The following is a 15,736-nucleotide window of genomic DNA, read 5'->3' as shown; positions in this document are numbered from 1 at the left end:
GGGCCTAGAAGCAATGGCATCATAGCAGCAAAGACCATAACTCCCAGATCTTGGTTTCTAAATATATTCTCCATCAAGACAAAACCAAAGCATGTAAGAGAAATAATTAATTCCAGGACTGGGGGCAGAAAAAACGCCGGATGAGTCCCAAACATATTACTATGCCAGAAAATAACGAAGTACTCAAAGAATGATGGAGACACACCAAAATAACACTTCCAACTTGAAGAGGTTTACCACTGGCTAGGCCCAGAACGGTCTGAATATCAAAATAAATATAGTAGTGAAATATAACCCACCAGATAATAATAATAATAAAAGAATCAATGAGTACATAATGACATAACTAAATGGGAGAAAAAGGAAAACTCTATTATAGTAGAATAACTAACAGACATAGAGTAACAAAGTTTAAAAAATCACCACTTTGCAACCAGTCAGCGCTGACTGATACGGGCAAAAATAATCAACGGATACTAAAACCAGTGGGTTAAACTTTGATGAGGAGCAGGAAATTTATATAGTCTCAAAGTATCTTTCCAAAATTGCTTATTAATTTCAAAGGGGAAAATGCCCACTTTTTAGTGTAGACATCTGGTAGATACCACTTAACTAAGATATCCAAGTACATATTATCAGACAAACAGACATCACGTTCCTCCTGATGTGATATATTGAGAAGGACACATCATTTTGGTGTTATTAGTAAGACTGAATCCTACCCTGAGGAAATACAAACACAAACTGAGGGATAATCTATAAAACAACTGGCCTGTATTCCTTAGAAATAACAAGGTCGTATTGTTCCGTATTCCCGGAAAAGGGAACTCTTTCGGATTCAAGGAGGCTAAAGAGATATGGCCAATAAGGTGACAGGTGCTCCTTTACTGGATGGATCTCAGAGTAGGGGGGAAACAGTGGCTATAATGGATGCTGAAATAAATAATAAATTTGAATATGGACTCTGGATTGAAGACAGTTTTTGTATTTCCCAATCCTGAGAACTAAACTGTGGTTATATGAGAGGATATCCCTGCACTTAAGAAATACATACCAAAGTACTGCGGGGGCAACTCACTCTCAAATGATTCAGACAAACAATGGCGTGTGTGTATATGTGTTTAAGTCCATGTATGTACTCAGAGAGGTCGAGGAGCTAGAAGGCAAAGTGATAGGGTAAATGGGGAAAATGTAAAGGGTTGGTGAATCTGGATAAAGAGTATACTGGAATTATAAACAAATTATATCAAAGTGAAAATGTCAAAAATATTAAATACAAACATTTGAAATGTCTCTCTTGGGGTTATGCTGTCCACTTGATAAACAGCTAGATTTCAACTGTTTCATTTTGCTTCTAAATTTTGGGGATTGATTTTTTCCCCCCACATTAATTTAACCATAATGAAGGGGGTGGGAAAGAAGAAAACCAAACCAAGTAACTTTGGAAAATGATATTTTGATTATATACTGTAGGACTAATGACAACCGCCCCCCCCCCCACATTATAGCCCAATATTATATATTGGTAAATTTATTTATGTTACACAGAATATGATTAGTAATTCTGCTACTTTATGTACAGACTAGGACTGAACAAATGAGTAAAAAAATACACTGTGTTATCATGAGACGGAAATTTCTCAAAGCCAGAGAAAGGATTTACAAGTGAAGAAGAGAGCAAGGATGGAGTGAATCAGCAGCAACTCACGAAGGGTGAAGAGAGATGGGCAAGTGCAGCCATGTGGTGTGAGTGCTTCTGTCAGTACACATACACGTATTTCCTAGCTCTGTCTGCTCACAGAATCTAGAAGCGCTAACACTCTAGCAGCAATGGGCACTCCTAGTAGCCAGATCTTGGTTGTTAAACGCCATCCCTGCGTTGGGATCCTTGGAGAAACTGTCAATCCCATGGCTGTGGCAGGAAAAATGCAACATGAACCTGAACATCATGCGGTGCCAGAAAGGAAGGAAGTGCTCAAAACCTGACAGGTGCACATCAAAAGGACACAGGAGCCAACCTAAAGGACCTCCTAATGACCAAGTCTGAACAATAAAATAAATAATAAGAGTAATAGATTATAACCCATAAAATGAGTTCATACGGATATAAATAAATAAATGGGGAGAAGGGACAGCTGTTCTTTATAGAATTCCAATTAATAAGTGTATAAGAAATGACTGAAAGAGAAAATTGCCATTAGCCAAACCCCATGGTAATAATTACTGAAGGCAAGAACCATTGATGGATGCTAAAATTAATAGGTGAAAGTAATGGTGAGAATCAGGATATGTATGGTCTCAAAACATCTCTTCCCAAGATACTGATTAAATTTAAAAGTAAAAACACTTTATTTTACAGTGAAGAAACCTGGCAGATACCACCTCAACCAAGTAATCAAGGTTATCATCGCAAGCAGTAAGATGTATTAACATCATGTACCCCCTGAAATGATGCACGGAGGAGGACGTAACATCACTTCTATGATATTCTTGCCAAAAATATATAACCTCAAATCTAATCATGAGAAAACACCAGGCGGACACAAACTGAGAGACAGTTTGTCAGGACCCTTCAAAATTGTCAAGGTCATGAACGATAAGGAAAAGACAGGTGCTGCCATAGACTGAAGGAAGCTAAGGAGTCAGGATTTCTAAAGGAAATATGAGAATGTGCATTAGATCCTGGACAAGAAAAAGAACATTGGGAGGAAACTGAAGGAACATGAATAAGGTCCATAGATTTCTGTGTCAATGTTAATGCCCTTGTGTCAATAGACTATGGCTTGCATAAAATGCTAACACTAAGGGAGGCTGGGAGAAGGGTCCTAGAACCCTGTACTATTCTGCAACTTTTTTAAAGTTTAAAATGATTCCAGAATAGTTTTTAAAAATTTAATTTTGTTTTATGGTGTTATCAAATACTGAAGGTGGTTCCAAAGGCAAATATACAAAAAGGCATGTTTGGAAACAGTAGCTTCTTTTCCTGTCTCTTCCATCTTATCCTGTCCCCTTACTCCCCCTACAGCTAAACCATTTAATAATAAAGTTTTTTGTTTTATCTTTCAGCTGGGAGGCCAGGGAGGAAGACACACACACACACACACACACATACACATACACACAGCTTTTTTAGATAATAGCTAGCATAGCATACATACTTTTTTCCACCTTACCTTATTTTTTTTTTCCACACACCATACACTCCAGAGATGACCCCCTAGCAATATATGGAGATAATCATTCTTCTATCAAAGTTTTATCCACTACGGTTTAGTCAGTCAGTCTTCCATTGGTGAACAACTAAGTTGTTGAGCCTTTGGCTATTATAATTAGTTGCCACATCTCCTTTCAGTATCTTTAGTGGCAGTAAATCTATGAGAAGATTTGATGGATAGTTGGTAAACAAAGGAAGTGATCAAGGTAACTAATATGGTTTATGGAACCTATAAAGCACTAATAATAGGTGGCTACAAGTAGTGACACTGATTTTCTTTCTCTGGCTCATCTGACATCGTAGGCAAATTACAAGAAGGAGTTTAAAAAATGTTCTGAGCAAAGGTCCAATACAGGATCAGTGCAGACGCCGCTAATTACCTTCTTGTTATCCACATGCCCCTTCTTCCTTGCTCCCAGAACCCTGATGCTTGTAGAGGGCAGCAGTGTGTTCACCTGAAGCCATCTGCAGCCTCCCAGGGATGATGAAGTAATACAGCCTGGACAACGAGGTGCAGCAGAAGTCTATCGGGGACATCTGGAAAAGTCCTGCCCTCCTGACAGAAGCACCACACCTTCCTTCCTGATCTTTCCCGTCTGGTCTGAAGTATCCATCTTGGAACAAAGGGGTTGTAACTCACACTCCCTGAGGATGGTGGAGCAGGAAAACAGAAGGAATCTGGGACTTGGATGACACCGTGAAGCCACCTTACCCCGGACTGCCATCTCCAGACTTCTCATTAACTAAGAAAAACAAACCTGTTCTGGGGAGTGGGGGGGAGTCACTGTCACAAGCAGCTAAATGACACCAGGAGGTAACATGTGCTCTCCCGAAATGCCTTACCTGAAAGATAACAAGGGTGACTCCTATCACATTTAAGAGACTCATCATTTTACAGCTAAATCTCACGGACAGGCCTTACTTATTTCCCTGATCAGAACTCACACACAAAACAGTGTGGTAAAGAGAGAAACGCTTGCAACAAGGGCAGCAACTGAAATGAAGTCCAAACAAGATCCTCAGCAAAGGTGAGTAAATGCAGAACTTCTAGAGCAGGCCACAGGGGCGGGAGGCAGTGGTGCGACCCACCCTCACAGGAAAATCAGAGCTCTCATGCTCTCCCAAGGCACGAAGCGCAAGCTCAGAGTTTGTTCTTCACTGATTAATACATTTGAGTCGAACACAGCCAGGCCTACAAGAAACAACTAGTCATGTTCAGAAAATGAAAAACAACCAACGAGGCACAGATCCCAGGGACTGCAATGGCAAGAAGGGGGAGCCGCTTAGTTGAACAAACAGTGACAGATTTCAAAATGATACCAGCCCCTGAATCACTATTGTCAGTTTCAGGTCCAGAACTTGGCAAACTTTGTCCTACATTTTTACAACCACACAAAAATTAAATAGCTGGTACAAAGATCCAAGCACAATGCTGACTCCTCTCTTGACCATAACTACTTTTTCAAATCATTCGCTACATTTTATTTATTTATTATTTAAAAAAAAATTTTTTTTTCAACGTTTTTATTTATTTTTGGGACAGAGAGAGACAGAGCATGAATGGGGGAGGGGCAGAGAGAGAGGGAGACACAGAATCGGAAACAGGCTCCAGGCTCTGAGCCATCAGCCCAGAGCCCGACGCGGGGCTCGAACTCACGGACCGCGAGATCGTGACCTGGCTGAAGTTGGACGCTTAACCGACTGCGCCACCCAGGCGCCCCTCATTCGCTACATTTTAAAAGTACATTTTCTTTAATACTTTAAAATGCTACTTGGTCCTTAATGAAAATCCACATTTCAGAGAAGTTAAACACAATTGCCTATAGTCCCCCCTGAACCTAACCACGTCTAGCACAGTGGTATAGCTTCCTAGCCCACCTTCTCTGCCCAAGTATTTTATTTCGGGTCCAGCAATTTTACATTTCTTCTGGCACTCCAAAAGTGCGTATCCGCAGGCCAACTACTTGTGCAGAAGAGGACTCAGGGGCTCTCCCTGCAGTAGGAATCAGAATGCATTAGATGATGCCCTCCCCTAACTATCTCCTTTGCAAGCCTGCTTTCGAATTGGAAGTTTCCGGAACCCAGATTTATTCCTTGGGGAAAGGTATTATCCGCTCTTAAAATGTAAACATTTTGGGGGAATAGCACAGATACCTGCTCACTCCATTTCTACTATGTGACTCAATTTATCACCCAAACCAAAGTCCTGGGCACTGTAGTCTCCCCAGGGCCTGGCCTGCTGTCTAGGGCTCAATAAATGTGCCAATAAGTCAGTCAAGAGCTGGCTGACTACTGGAAGCAGAGAGGAGTTAGTAGCATAACAAAAGGGTGCTTTGTGGCAGCCAAAAAACAAGTGGGGAGTGAAAAGGAGAGGCCACTGGAAGGAGAGATAGGAGTGTACTCAAAAACCTGACTCACTTTATTTGGGGTTGATGCTGTAGTCAGTGCCCATTCCATCTGCCTCAGGGGTGCCACCTATGCTCATTCTCACCTTTTTTTGTTCCCTTGGTCTGTACCATTCTTCTGATCTCATATTTCAGATCCTGCCTTGCAGTCAGGTCTCTGCTCGGATGTCACCCTCTTAAAGAAGCGTTCCTAGATCACTCTCTAAGTCAGGACACCAACCTCCACCATTCTTTTAGTTTTTATTTTTTTAACTGTAGAGAGCCTGAGAGAGAGTGAGAGCAGGGGAGAGGGGCAGAGCCAGGGAGAGAAGAGAATCCACACTCAGCATGGAGCCTGATGTGGGGCTTGATCCCTCGACCCTGGGATCGTGACCTGAGCCAACATCAAGAGGCGGATGCTCAACTGACTGAGCCACCCAAGTACCCTGCAACCCCTGCCATCCTCTTAGTCTGTTTTACTTCTTTGTAACAAGTATGCGATCCGTTACTACCTCATTTATTTTTCCTTGTCACCCCATGAAAATGGAAGTTCCATGAGAGCACTAACCATTGGTCTTGCTCACTGTTGTGCCTCTAGTCCTTTGAACAATACCTGGCAGGTCCCAGTGCTCAGCAAATACTGAACGAATGGACTACACAATGGAACATTCACAAATTCCCAACTTTCTTCCAGCAAAGAAAAGTAAAGCCAGTGGAATCTAGCTCTCTGAGGTCAGGGCTGGATTCCCTCTCCCTTCCCAGATCCTGTGGACAGACAGCTGCTGCATTCCCCTGTGGCAGTGCCCTCTGCCAGTGGCCCTGTTCCCATGCTTTCTGAATCCTCCTTTTAGGGACCTTATCAACAGGACAGACAAGGAACCTTATGGACCCACCACAGTTACCTAGTCCAACCCACAGGAACTCTGGCCTTAAAGAGCAGGAAGCTCCCAGAGGAGAAGGAGTGTCACAGAGCAATGAGAAAGCAAGGTGCTCATGGTCTCGGTGAGGGGATGCGTGGTACCCTGGTACCCTGCTACTCCCATAGGCCTGTCTCTGACCTCTGAGCTGGTAGCACTGCTGGCTTCCTGCAGGGGAGACAAGAAACCTGCTTTTCACTGCTCTTCGTCATCCTCAAGCTACTGTCAACACCCTTTGCCATTTCTTAATTTGGGTGCTCCAGGAAACCTGACGCACCAGGACTGGGTCACAGCTGTGCCTCCCAAACAAAGGTGACATAGAGTGAATCTACGCTCCTGATTTTCTTATACACACGGACACTAACATAGACATATTCAAGGTGAGAGAGAACAGGTAGCATTTACCTGAGACCTCCAGGTAAGGTCTGCTTATTAAAGGGACCTCAAGTTGATTCACCTCGGAGACTGCTGCAGTCCTTTGGTGGTCACTTTATTCTCTCGTTATCCCTGAGCAGTGCCTGGTTCCTATCCTAGATCCTAATGAACTTCACTTGTCTGGAAGGTTTGGGAGGGAAGTGCTCCCAGAGTAGATACTATAGGAAGAGTCCTAGTTCCCTCTCCTCGTACTTCCACAGGGAATGTCTGCTCCCAGGCAGGAACATGACAGTCTGTCTCTCTACCCTCCTTGTCCTCTCCCTATCCTGAATGGAGACCTGACCGATCAGTGAAACGTAAGATCCGGTCCGAGCTCCTGTGGACTCACCCCTTCCCCTCATCTTTTCTGTCACTGGCGGTCCTGAGCGGGCAGACTCTGCTCTGCAGATGACTGCCAGTGGTTCTCTGTGGTGAGGGTGTACGAGCGCAGGAGTCTGAGGGAGCCCCGTTCCGGCTACAGGTCAAGCTGTATCATCTAATCCACCTTCACAGTCTATTAAGTTCATCTTTTGATCCTCCACTGTATTACCGTGTCTATTTCTTCATTGGTTCAGATTTAGGCATGGAAGACAGATAGAACTTACTGGACTCCTCAGGTTCTAACAAGACCAAAGGAAATAGCATGTGACACTTGATGTCATTTGTTTTATGAAGACCTAGATTAAAAAAAAAAAAATCTCTAGCAATTCCTAAGCCTAATTCTATCCCCATAGCACAGAAAACCCCAGCAACATGGTCAAAAGAGAAGGCTGAACGAATGAATGTTTGAGAATAATGAAGCCTGCACCAGAAATGGTAACACTGCTCTCTGACTTTCAGCTGCCTTCTCAGAGAAAGAAACTATGTTCTCTAGCTGTGGAAGCTGGTTGTCTGCAGACCCTTCTCAGGGCCTCAGGCCTACTTAGCTGAGCCCAGCCTCCCCTACTCAGGTTGGCTTCACTTCCAGCGCTCTGAGAGGGTCTGCCTTGGATCAGTCAAGAAACAGCGTCCCAACATTGGCACTGCTTCTCCATGCTGGCTTGCCTGGGGATAACCACGGACTGCACCAAATCTTTCCAGGCTGTTTGAGTCCAGAGTGAACACTCACACTTTTTATCATCTGAACTTGGACCTCTGGAGCTATGCTGAAATCCCACTAGGGTAGGGCGTGAGACCCTATTCATAATGAGATTCTCCCATCTGTGGCCCTGACATTGATATCAGGCAGAATACATCTCAGTCTACACACAGATAGGTGTTCTATGCCAAGGCCATCTCCCAAGAGAAATACAATCATCATCTATCAGATCAGGAATTGTAGTTCTTCAATAACCGTAAAGAATTACAGATGACTGAAAGCTTTCACGCATTTAACCAAAAATATTAGATTATATACACATGTGTGAATGATTGTGTGTAAGTTAACATGACGTAACTAGCAAGGATAGTACTGGGGAGCAGTCCGGTTAAGTTTTCTACTGTTAGGGTTAGGAACACAGCTCACTGATGTTCACAGCTGCGTTCACCTGTAGTTCTGGGATGGTCTCAGGGTCCCAGTGTCCAGACTCTCTCCCTGACATCGTACTTATGGCCTGTGCTATGAGGGCACATGGCAGGGAGAGGGTGGAAGGTGAGCATGCACCGTTCTGTGGGCAGCCTCCAGGCCCCGTGCTCCTTCCCACTCCAAGCAAGCACACCACCTCCATCTCTGCAGGTGACTCAGAACTAGACCTTCCTTTCTCTGTCCCATCTTCCTCACAGCCCCCCAACCCCACTCCCCACTAACACGGATCCCACCTCCCTGCCCTAACATTACTCTTCCCAATCCTTTAATTTCTACCCCAGTCTGGCTGACATTTCAAAAATAAAGGACTGTTCCCTCTAAGTTACAAAACTTTTACATGAAAATAACAATGACAACAGAGAGCAGTAGATGTAGAAGGCACAGTGGCCAGTCTGGAGCCCACTGGTTGAGGACTTCTAACTAACTGGGACCTGCAGCTCCCACTGTCACTGAGGCCCTCACTCGTTTACCTTCTGCCACATTCCTGGCTCTTGTCCCCTCCCTGCATAGCCTGCAGTGCTGGTGGTCTTTGTTCCTTCACTGAGGCGGAGCGTTAGAGGAAGTTCAGAGACTGACTCCACTGGAAGTCTCACACAGACCAATTTCCATGTGACTTCGCTGCTATTCCTTTGTTCATCTCTTGCCGCCAGTTCCCCAGCAGTGGACATTAAAAACAGGTTTTCCAAAGCTTCTCCCTTTTTTCCCAGACCCTAATTCTGGACAGCCCCACGTACCCCCTCTGGCTGCTACACATACAAATCAATCACCTCAAATGACTTCACCTTCTCTACCAGGCTTGACCATTCTCGTTTCTGCCCTTTCCTATCTCTTGGCATTGGCACCTATTTGCAACTGGTAATGTCTAGGATTTCACCTAGATCAAGCATGGTAATCCCCAAATCTCTGCCTTGACCATGACCTGCCTCCAAATGCCAGCCTTATGTTTCCAATTTCCCTCCTGGAAATTCCTCCAGGCATATCCAGCTACCATGGCCTCAAATTGGCCAGGTACCAAGCCTCATAGTCAGATGAGCACTGCAAAGGAGCACAGAATTGGACTTAGGAGATCACCTGTATCGGGGTCAGCAAACTTCTATAATAGTGAATATTTGAGATGTTGTGGGCTATGGTCTCCATTCCGATACTCTGTCACTGTAACATGACAGCACCAGAGATCATATGTATATGGATGGGTGTGGCTGTATTCCAGTAAAACTACTTAAAACTGGTTAGCCAATGGGCAACAGTTCTGCACCACCTAATCTATATCACTACCTAATTAAGTTCTTGCTAGTTACCTAATCAAATACTAACTTTTGTTTATTTTTATGTTAGTGCTGAGTATAGCATTCCTTTAAAAATTGGTTATTCATTATATCTAGCAACTCACCTTTGACCCAAATATCCCTTCACCAGTAGAAAGGCCTGATGGGGAACTAGTCATGTCCACTGATTTTCTTTGAAGTTGGATGTTGAAACAGTGCCACATAATTTGGTTTACAAATGAGGCTCCCCCCCTGGGTTTCAGCCAATTGTCACCAATTTAATAATTTAAAGTGCCATCTAGTAGACTGCTTTCTTCAAACAAAATTTTATTTGGAAACTCATTAAATGAAACAGGCAAAGCCAAATGACTGTGAAGTGGTGGGTAAAATGCCCCCAGCTGAGCTCCTTTCCCAGCGTGTGTTCCCTTGCAGCATCCCCTAAGGCACCTCTTCTGTTTTGTGGCACAGCAGCCTCCAACCTTCTTTTATCAATCACCTGTATCATGAAAAAGGTTCTGAGCCATCCACCACCCTCCCCACTCGCCATATTGGCATTAGCAAATATCCCAGCATTCAATATATACTTAGGGCAGAGTTGATCATTAATGAAAATGGAGGTAAATCTAGAAATGGTATTCTTGACAAGTTAGAATCTTTTTAGCAGACATACTGTCCTATCTGGCCAGAATGCTACTGTTTTTACTTTGAAGTAAGGTGGATAAAGAACTCTGATCCAGAGAACTGTTAGCTCTTTTTCTTGTTTATGCTTTTTTAAAAAAACTGTATTAACTCCATTCTTTACAAGAATCTTTTAAAGCCACCAATTATCTAGTCTGGTTAAAACTAACAAACATGTCTGCAAATTCACTCAACTGGGCACACAGAATCTCTAATATGCAGATTAGGTAGACAGCAAGTGAACTAGGGAGGGTGCCTGTCACCCTGGCCACACAACAGAACCTGGGGTTAGGTGTCTCCTTTACTATCTAGGACAGAAGACCATCTCACAAACCAACCAATGAAAATGCCTGAATCAATCTACATGTCAAAAATTAGAGGATTAGTCAAGCTTAATATTTTTCTTTATGTCTGATAATAAATAGCTCTATTCTTTATCTGGAGGTTACCACTGTGAAAAACCATTTGGTTTAAACAAAAAGAACCACTCTCTGATTAGTGGGAAAGGGTGACATTTACTTTTCGTTCAGTTTCACCCCCTGGCCGAGGCTCTAAAAGCCTGCGGTCCAGCTGATGCCCTAGCATGGAGCATGGCAGACACTCTCTAGCAAGCCAGGCCCTATCGTGATGTTCTTAGATGCAGGGGCAGCTAAGGCAAACAGCAATCATCCTAATGGTTACCTGCAAGTCATTTTGTGGGTTCCAGTCTGAATCAAATATGATGCAGGTATCAGCAGCCGTGAGATTGATCCCCAGGCCTCCCGCTCTGGTGCACAGAAGAAAGACAAAGCGGTCTGAGTCTGGCTTACAGAACCGGTCGATGGCTGCCTGGCGCAGGTTTCCCCGTACTCGCCCATCAATTCGCTCATAGGTGTATCTGAGGGGACCCAAACGAACGAAAGCCCAGGTGTTAATCATGACTTCAATGGAGAGCAGCAAACAACGCAGGAAGCTGTTGACCCATGGCCTTAATCCCTCGCTTCTACATTGGGACTAAACTAGAGCAGTCCACAAGGAATCCCACCCCCCACCCCCAGCCCACATATTCAGCAGGGCAGACACCTAAAACCGCATTGTAAAACGTACCCCCCACCAAAACAAGCCAACAAAAACCAAACCAAACCAAAAGTGTCAGCCACAAACTAAGGGACTAGAAGAATTGTGAACATAAAATATCAGTCCCCACAGCTTGAGCAACTTATTCTCTGGTATTTCCCAGTTTTTACTTGCACTGAATCTAATCCTAGAACCAGGAAAAGCAAACAAAAGCCTCAAACACCTACTTTAAGTAGTGCTCTTAAGGAATCAAAGTTCAAATCAGTGTGTAGCTGCTACAGGGTAAAGTGAAAATGGGAAGCAGACTGTACTGACAGACAGTCCTTGTGCGTCTGGGCTGGTCATTTCCAGCCTGTCAGTTCTCCCAGGCAGTACACTGCCACGCAGATAAACCACAGGGAAGGTTTCTGAGCTGTGTTGGGGGTTGGGGGATAAAAACTGAGGACTTTTTTGAGGAAAATAAAACGAGGAAGCAAAGCTAACAATCATTAAGAAGGCACATACCTGTGTGGAAACAAGGGCGAAAAGCACGGTGGAGGAGGGTAAAAGGAAGGAGAATAAAAATAAAACTGCTATGGGAGTGCATTACTACCTGTCCATCCAATAAACATACACAGAAGCGATCTTTATGATGGAATCATGTGATTAATACAGAGTTAAAATACGGTAGCAAGGTGGACAGTTGCCGAGCACCTAATTCTTTTCTTATTTACCCTGAGCAGGAAATGGTTTATAAAGTATAACTAAAAGGAACCTCGTAAGGAAAGGACCAAGTCACCCTGGACTCAACAACAGTCAAGAACACGAATCCTGACAGAAACCTTATCAGTAGCCCAGAACTTGGGAAATCGGATTCCTAAAACCTCAGATAAATAAGTGGTAAGGGATTAAGGATAGACAGACACTTTAGGGTCTCTGTGTGGTTCTAGAAAATGGAGTTTGGCTATATAATCCTGACTTCCTTGAAGAAAAGGAAAATCCATGTAAAGAAACCACCCAAGGAAATAATATGTAGAGAAACCAGACCAACTCAGACTCATAAGGACACATATAAAGCAAAGAACCAAGTGAAAAGGGGGTCTTCCTTTTACAAAGCTATAGTGCACCAACACCTGGAACTATAGGTGTGGATTTTTTCCTTTTTCTTCCTTTTTAATGTAATAAATGTAAGAATAATATGTGGGACTACAGAAGCAAATAAAACAGGAGGTGATGACTTCTGTTTTGCCTAGGTGGCAGACTAGGAAGAGCTGTGTCAAGATAAAAGTGAAGGCTGTATGCCTAAATTCTATAAAACCACAAGGCAGCTAGATATAATGGTCATTCTCATTAATAGCAGCCACAGCAGTAGTATTAGTAGCAAGCTCTTAAGCATCAAGCTACGTGCCAGCCAGCCAGGCACTGTGATACACACTTGATCTGCACTATCACTTTATAACACCTCACGATAATCCTAAGGGATGTTTTCCTTATCATCCCTATTTTAGACTCTAGGAAACTTCCAAAACAAAAACAATAAAACCCCATACAAGCAAACTAATTTGCTCAGTCACTGAGCAGGTGAGTGGCTTGAACTGAGATCCATTTGACTCAAAGTCCACATTCTTTAAAAAATTTTTTTTTAATGTTTATTATTTATTTTTTGAGAGAGAGAGAGAGAGAGAGAGAAAGATTGTGAGCAGAGGAGGGGCAGACAGCGAAGGAGACACAGAATCCGAAACAGGCTCCAGGCTCTGAGCTGTTAGCACAAAGCCCAACATGGGGCTCGAACTCATGAAACATGAGATCATGACCAGAGCCAAAGTTGGATGCTTAACCAACTGAGCCACCCAGGCGCCCCTCAAAGTCCATATTCTTAACCAGTCTGCTGTATGGCCTTCATATTGTACCCTACATTTCAATGCAGGAGAATGGAAAGACTGCCCTAAAAACTTAAAAGAGACAAAAATAAATAAAAGAATTTAAAGAAAAATTTTAAAGGGGCACCTGGGTATCTCAATCGGTTAAGCATCTGACTCTTGGTTTCGGCTCAGGCATGGTCTCTTGGTTTCGTGGATTCAAGCCCCACATTGGGCTCTGTGCTGATGGTGCAGAGCCTGCTTGGAATTCTCTCTCTCCCTTTCTCTCTCTGCCCCTCCCCCACTCACATGGTCTCTCTCTCAAAAATAAACTTAAAAAAATTTTTTTTTAAACTTAAAAGAGAAAATTAAAGATAAATAAGAGACACCAGTAAACTTAGGAAGGTGATAACTCTAGTGGAAGGTGGAAGAAGACACTATAGGTACCAACATGGTTTTGATAAACCAGTACACTGAGAACCTGCACTGAGTACTCAGAAATTTGGGCATGTGGGTGATATGATGGAAGTACAGGGTTTGGAGCCAGAGGGCAAGGTTGAGATTCAATTAAATGAGAGATGCCACCACCCCCACCATCATACATGTGAACAATTAATGTTGCAGGCACAGAGGATTCGCATTCTTTGACAAGACACCTCTAGCCATCAGAGAGAAGTTAGAAGCCCATAGATCGAGGGAGGCAGGGAATTAGCACAGCGTTAAAGAAGAGGAAAAATCAATCGTGATGCTACAGCGATGCTACAGCTCAACCGTCAGCCAGGGAAAAAATTCCCATAAAACTATACTGTTTTGCCAGCTATGATATAAGAACAGTTTAGAAATTGTGCAGGATGACTGGAACATTAATTCTCATTTCCATTACTTGTTCAGTTTCGAGGAAGTGCTTTCAAAGAACACAAAACTAAAAATCCATCCCATTATTTGAGCTCTTTTAAACTGTTCCTCACTCCCCTCACTCCTGAGACAGATCCCTTGGCTATGCCCTCACCCCTGTATAGAATATGGCATGAAATTAAGCGGGACCAAAACCAAACTGACAGCTGGAGAGGCAACAAGGCTCAGGAACAAAGAACATCTTGAAGGCTAGTAAGTCTGAATGAAGAAATCAGACATCAAAAAAATTTTCACACAAAACATCAGTGCAGCAATTAACCCTCTGAGTCAACTATATTTTGAACAAAATCCCTAGGAGTTTATGTGGCTCATCAAACTGTAATTCTCAGTCACTGTCAAATTTCAACAAGAAGCAGGTGGCAGTCTAGAAAACCTGTGTGCTTTGTTTTGGGAAGGGGGGGGTAGTGACATGTTTTTTGGCACAACAGGAAATGCTGACCTCAGAAGGCCTGAAGGAAAATGAAAAACTTTCTCATCTCTCAGTAATAACCAGCTGGAAAACAAAAAGAATTAAAAAAAACAGAATCCCACTCACAATAGCCATACACATACAGAATACTTAGGATTAGGTTCAGAGAAAGAAATATGTAGGACTTGGCAACACGACTCTAGGAGCCATGTTGGTTTGTTCACCATGTCCCTAACACCTCCAGAGGTTCTAGCACAAGGCAGGCATGTCAAAAATATTTAGTGAACCAACAGTGTATATGGAATACCTGAATACGTGCAGTGAATAGCAGATTCTTCAGTTTTGCAAAGATGTCAATCCTGTCCCACTAAATGTATAAAAGCCAATCAAAATCCCAACCAATGGATATATGTATACATAAACAATAATGTGCACATGTGTGTACCCACATACATATATACTTTTTCTGTAGTCAGAGATAGATTAAAAAAGAATAATTCTGAAGTTTATCTGCAATAATACATGAGCAAAGGAATAGAAATACTGATCAAAAGAATACAAAGGTTAGACACACACCCAGCATAAATAGTATTTCAGTATATTTTATGGACAGTGTTTTATATGAATGGAGGAATTATTGAATAAAAAATGAGACACATTTGGGAATAAATTAGACATTCATTATATGCCATTTACCAAAATTACAGAAAGACTAAAGACTGAAATGTAAAAAAAAAAAAAAGAAAAGAAAAGAAAAGAAAAAGAAAAAAACAAAGAAATCTAGAGAAAGATTCTCAGATGAGAAATAATTCAATACTGAATGTCCAAAGGGATCATGCATTGGTGGCACCAGGTAACCCTGAAAATGGGGATGCAAAGAGTCTAAAACAGAGGAACTGGCTGAGTGTTTGTGAAAGTATCAGCCTACAGATCACCCACCCCAGCCTTGAAGAGGGTAAAATAGAAGACCTTTAGCCCTCTCTCCCCCAGGAGACACCAAGCACCATTAGAGGTACTATACTGAAAAAAGGGAAGAGCGAGAGACTGAGAACTCCCTATTTCTCGCCACCCATTCCTCACAA

The 15,736-nt window shown here is 42.9% G+C and overlaps 1 protein-coding gene across 6 annotated transcripts in view; it reads right to left on the bottom strand.

The window, feature by feature from the left end:
- CHD6 (chromodomain helicase DNA binding protein 6) overlaps positions 1–15,736 on the bottom strand; it is a 205,532-nt gene that overhangs the window by 60,261 nt on the left and 129,535 nt on the right. For 5 of the 6 annotated variants that reach the window (XM_045444577.1, XM_045444581.1, XM_045444579.1 and 2 more), the window contains one exon: positions 11,118–11,313. In XM_045444577.1, coding sequence (XP_045300533.1) covers positions 11,118–11,313 — 196 coding nt within the window. The remainder of the gene's footprint in view (positions 1–11,117; positions 11,314–15,736) is intronic. The other variant, XM_045444580.1, reaches the window with a different exon arrangement.

The sequence above is a fragment of the Leopardus geoffroyi genome, chromosome A3 (genome assembly GCF_018350155.1).
Source record: "Leopardus geoffroyi isolate Oge1 chromosome A3, O.geoffroyi_Oge1_pat1.0, whole genome shotgun sequence".
Lineage (NCBI taxonomy): Eukaryota > Metazoa > Chordata > Mammalia > Carnivora > Felidae > Leopardus > Leopardus geoffroyi.
This window is presented reverse-complemented; position numbering and strand designations above follow the sequence as displayed.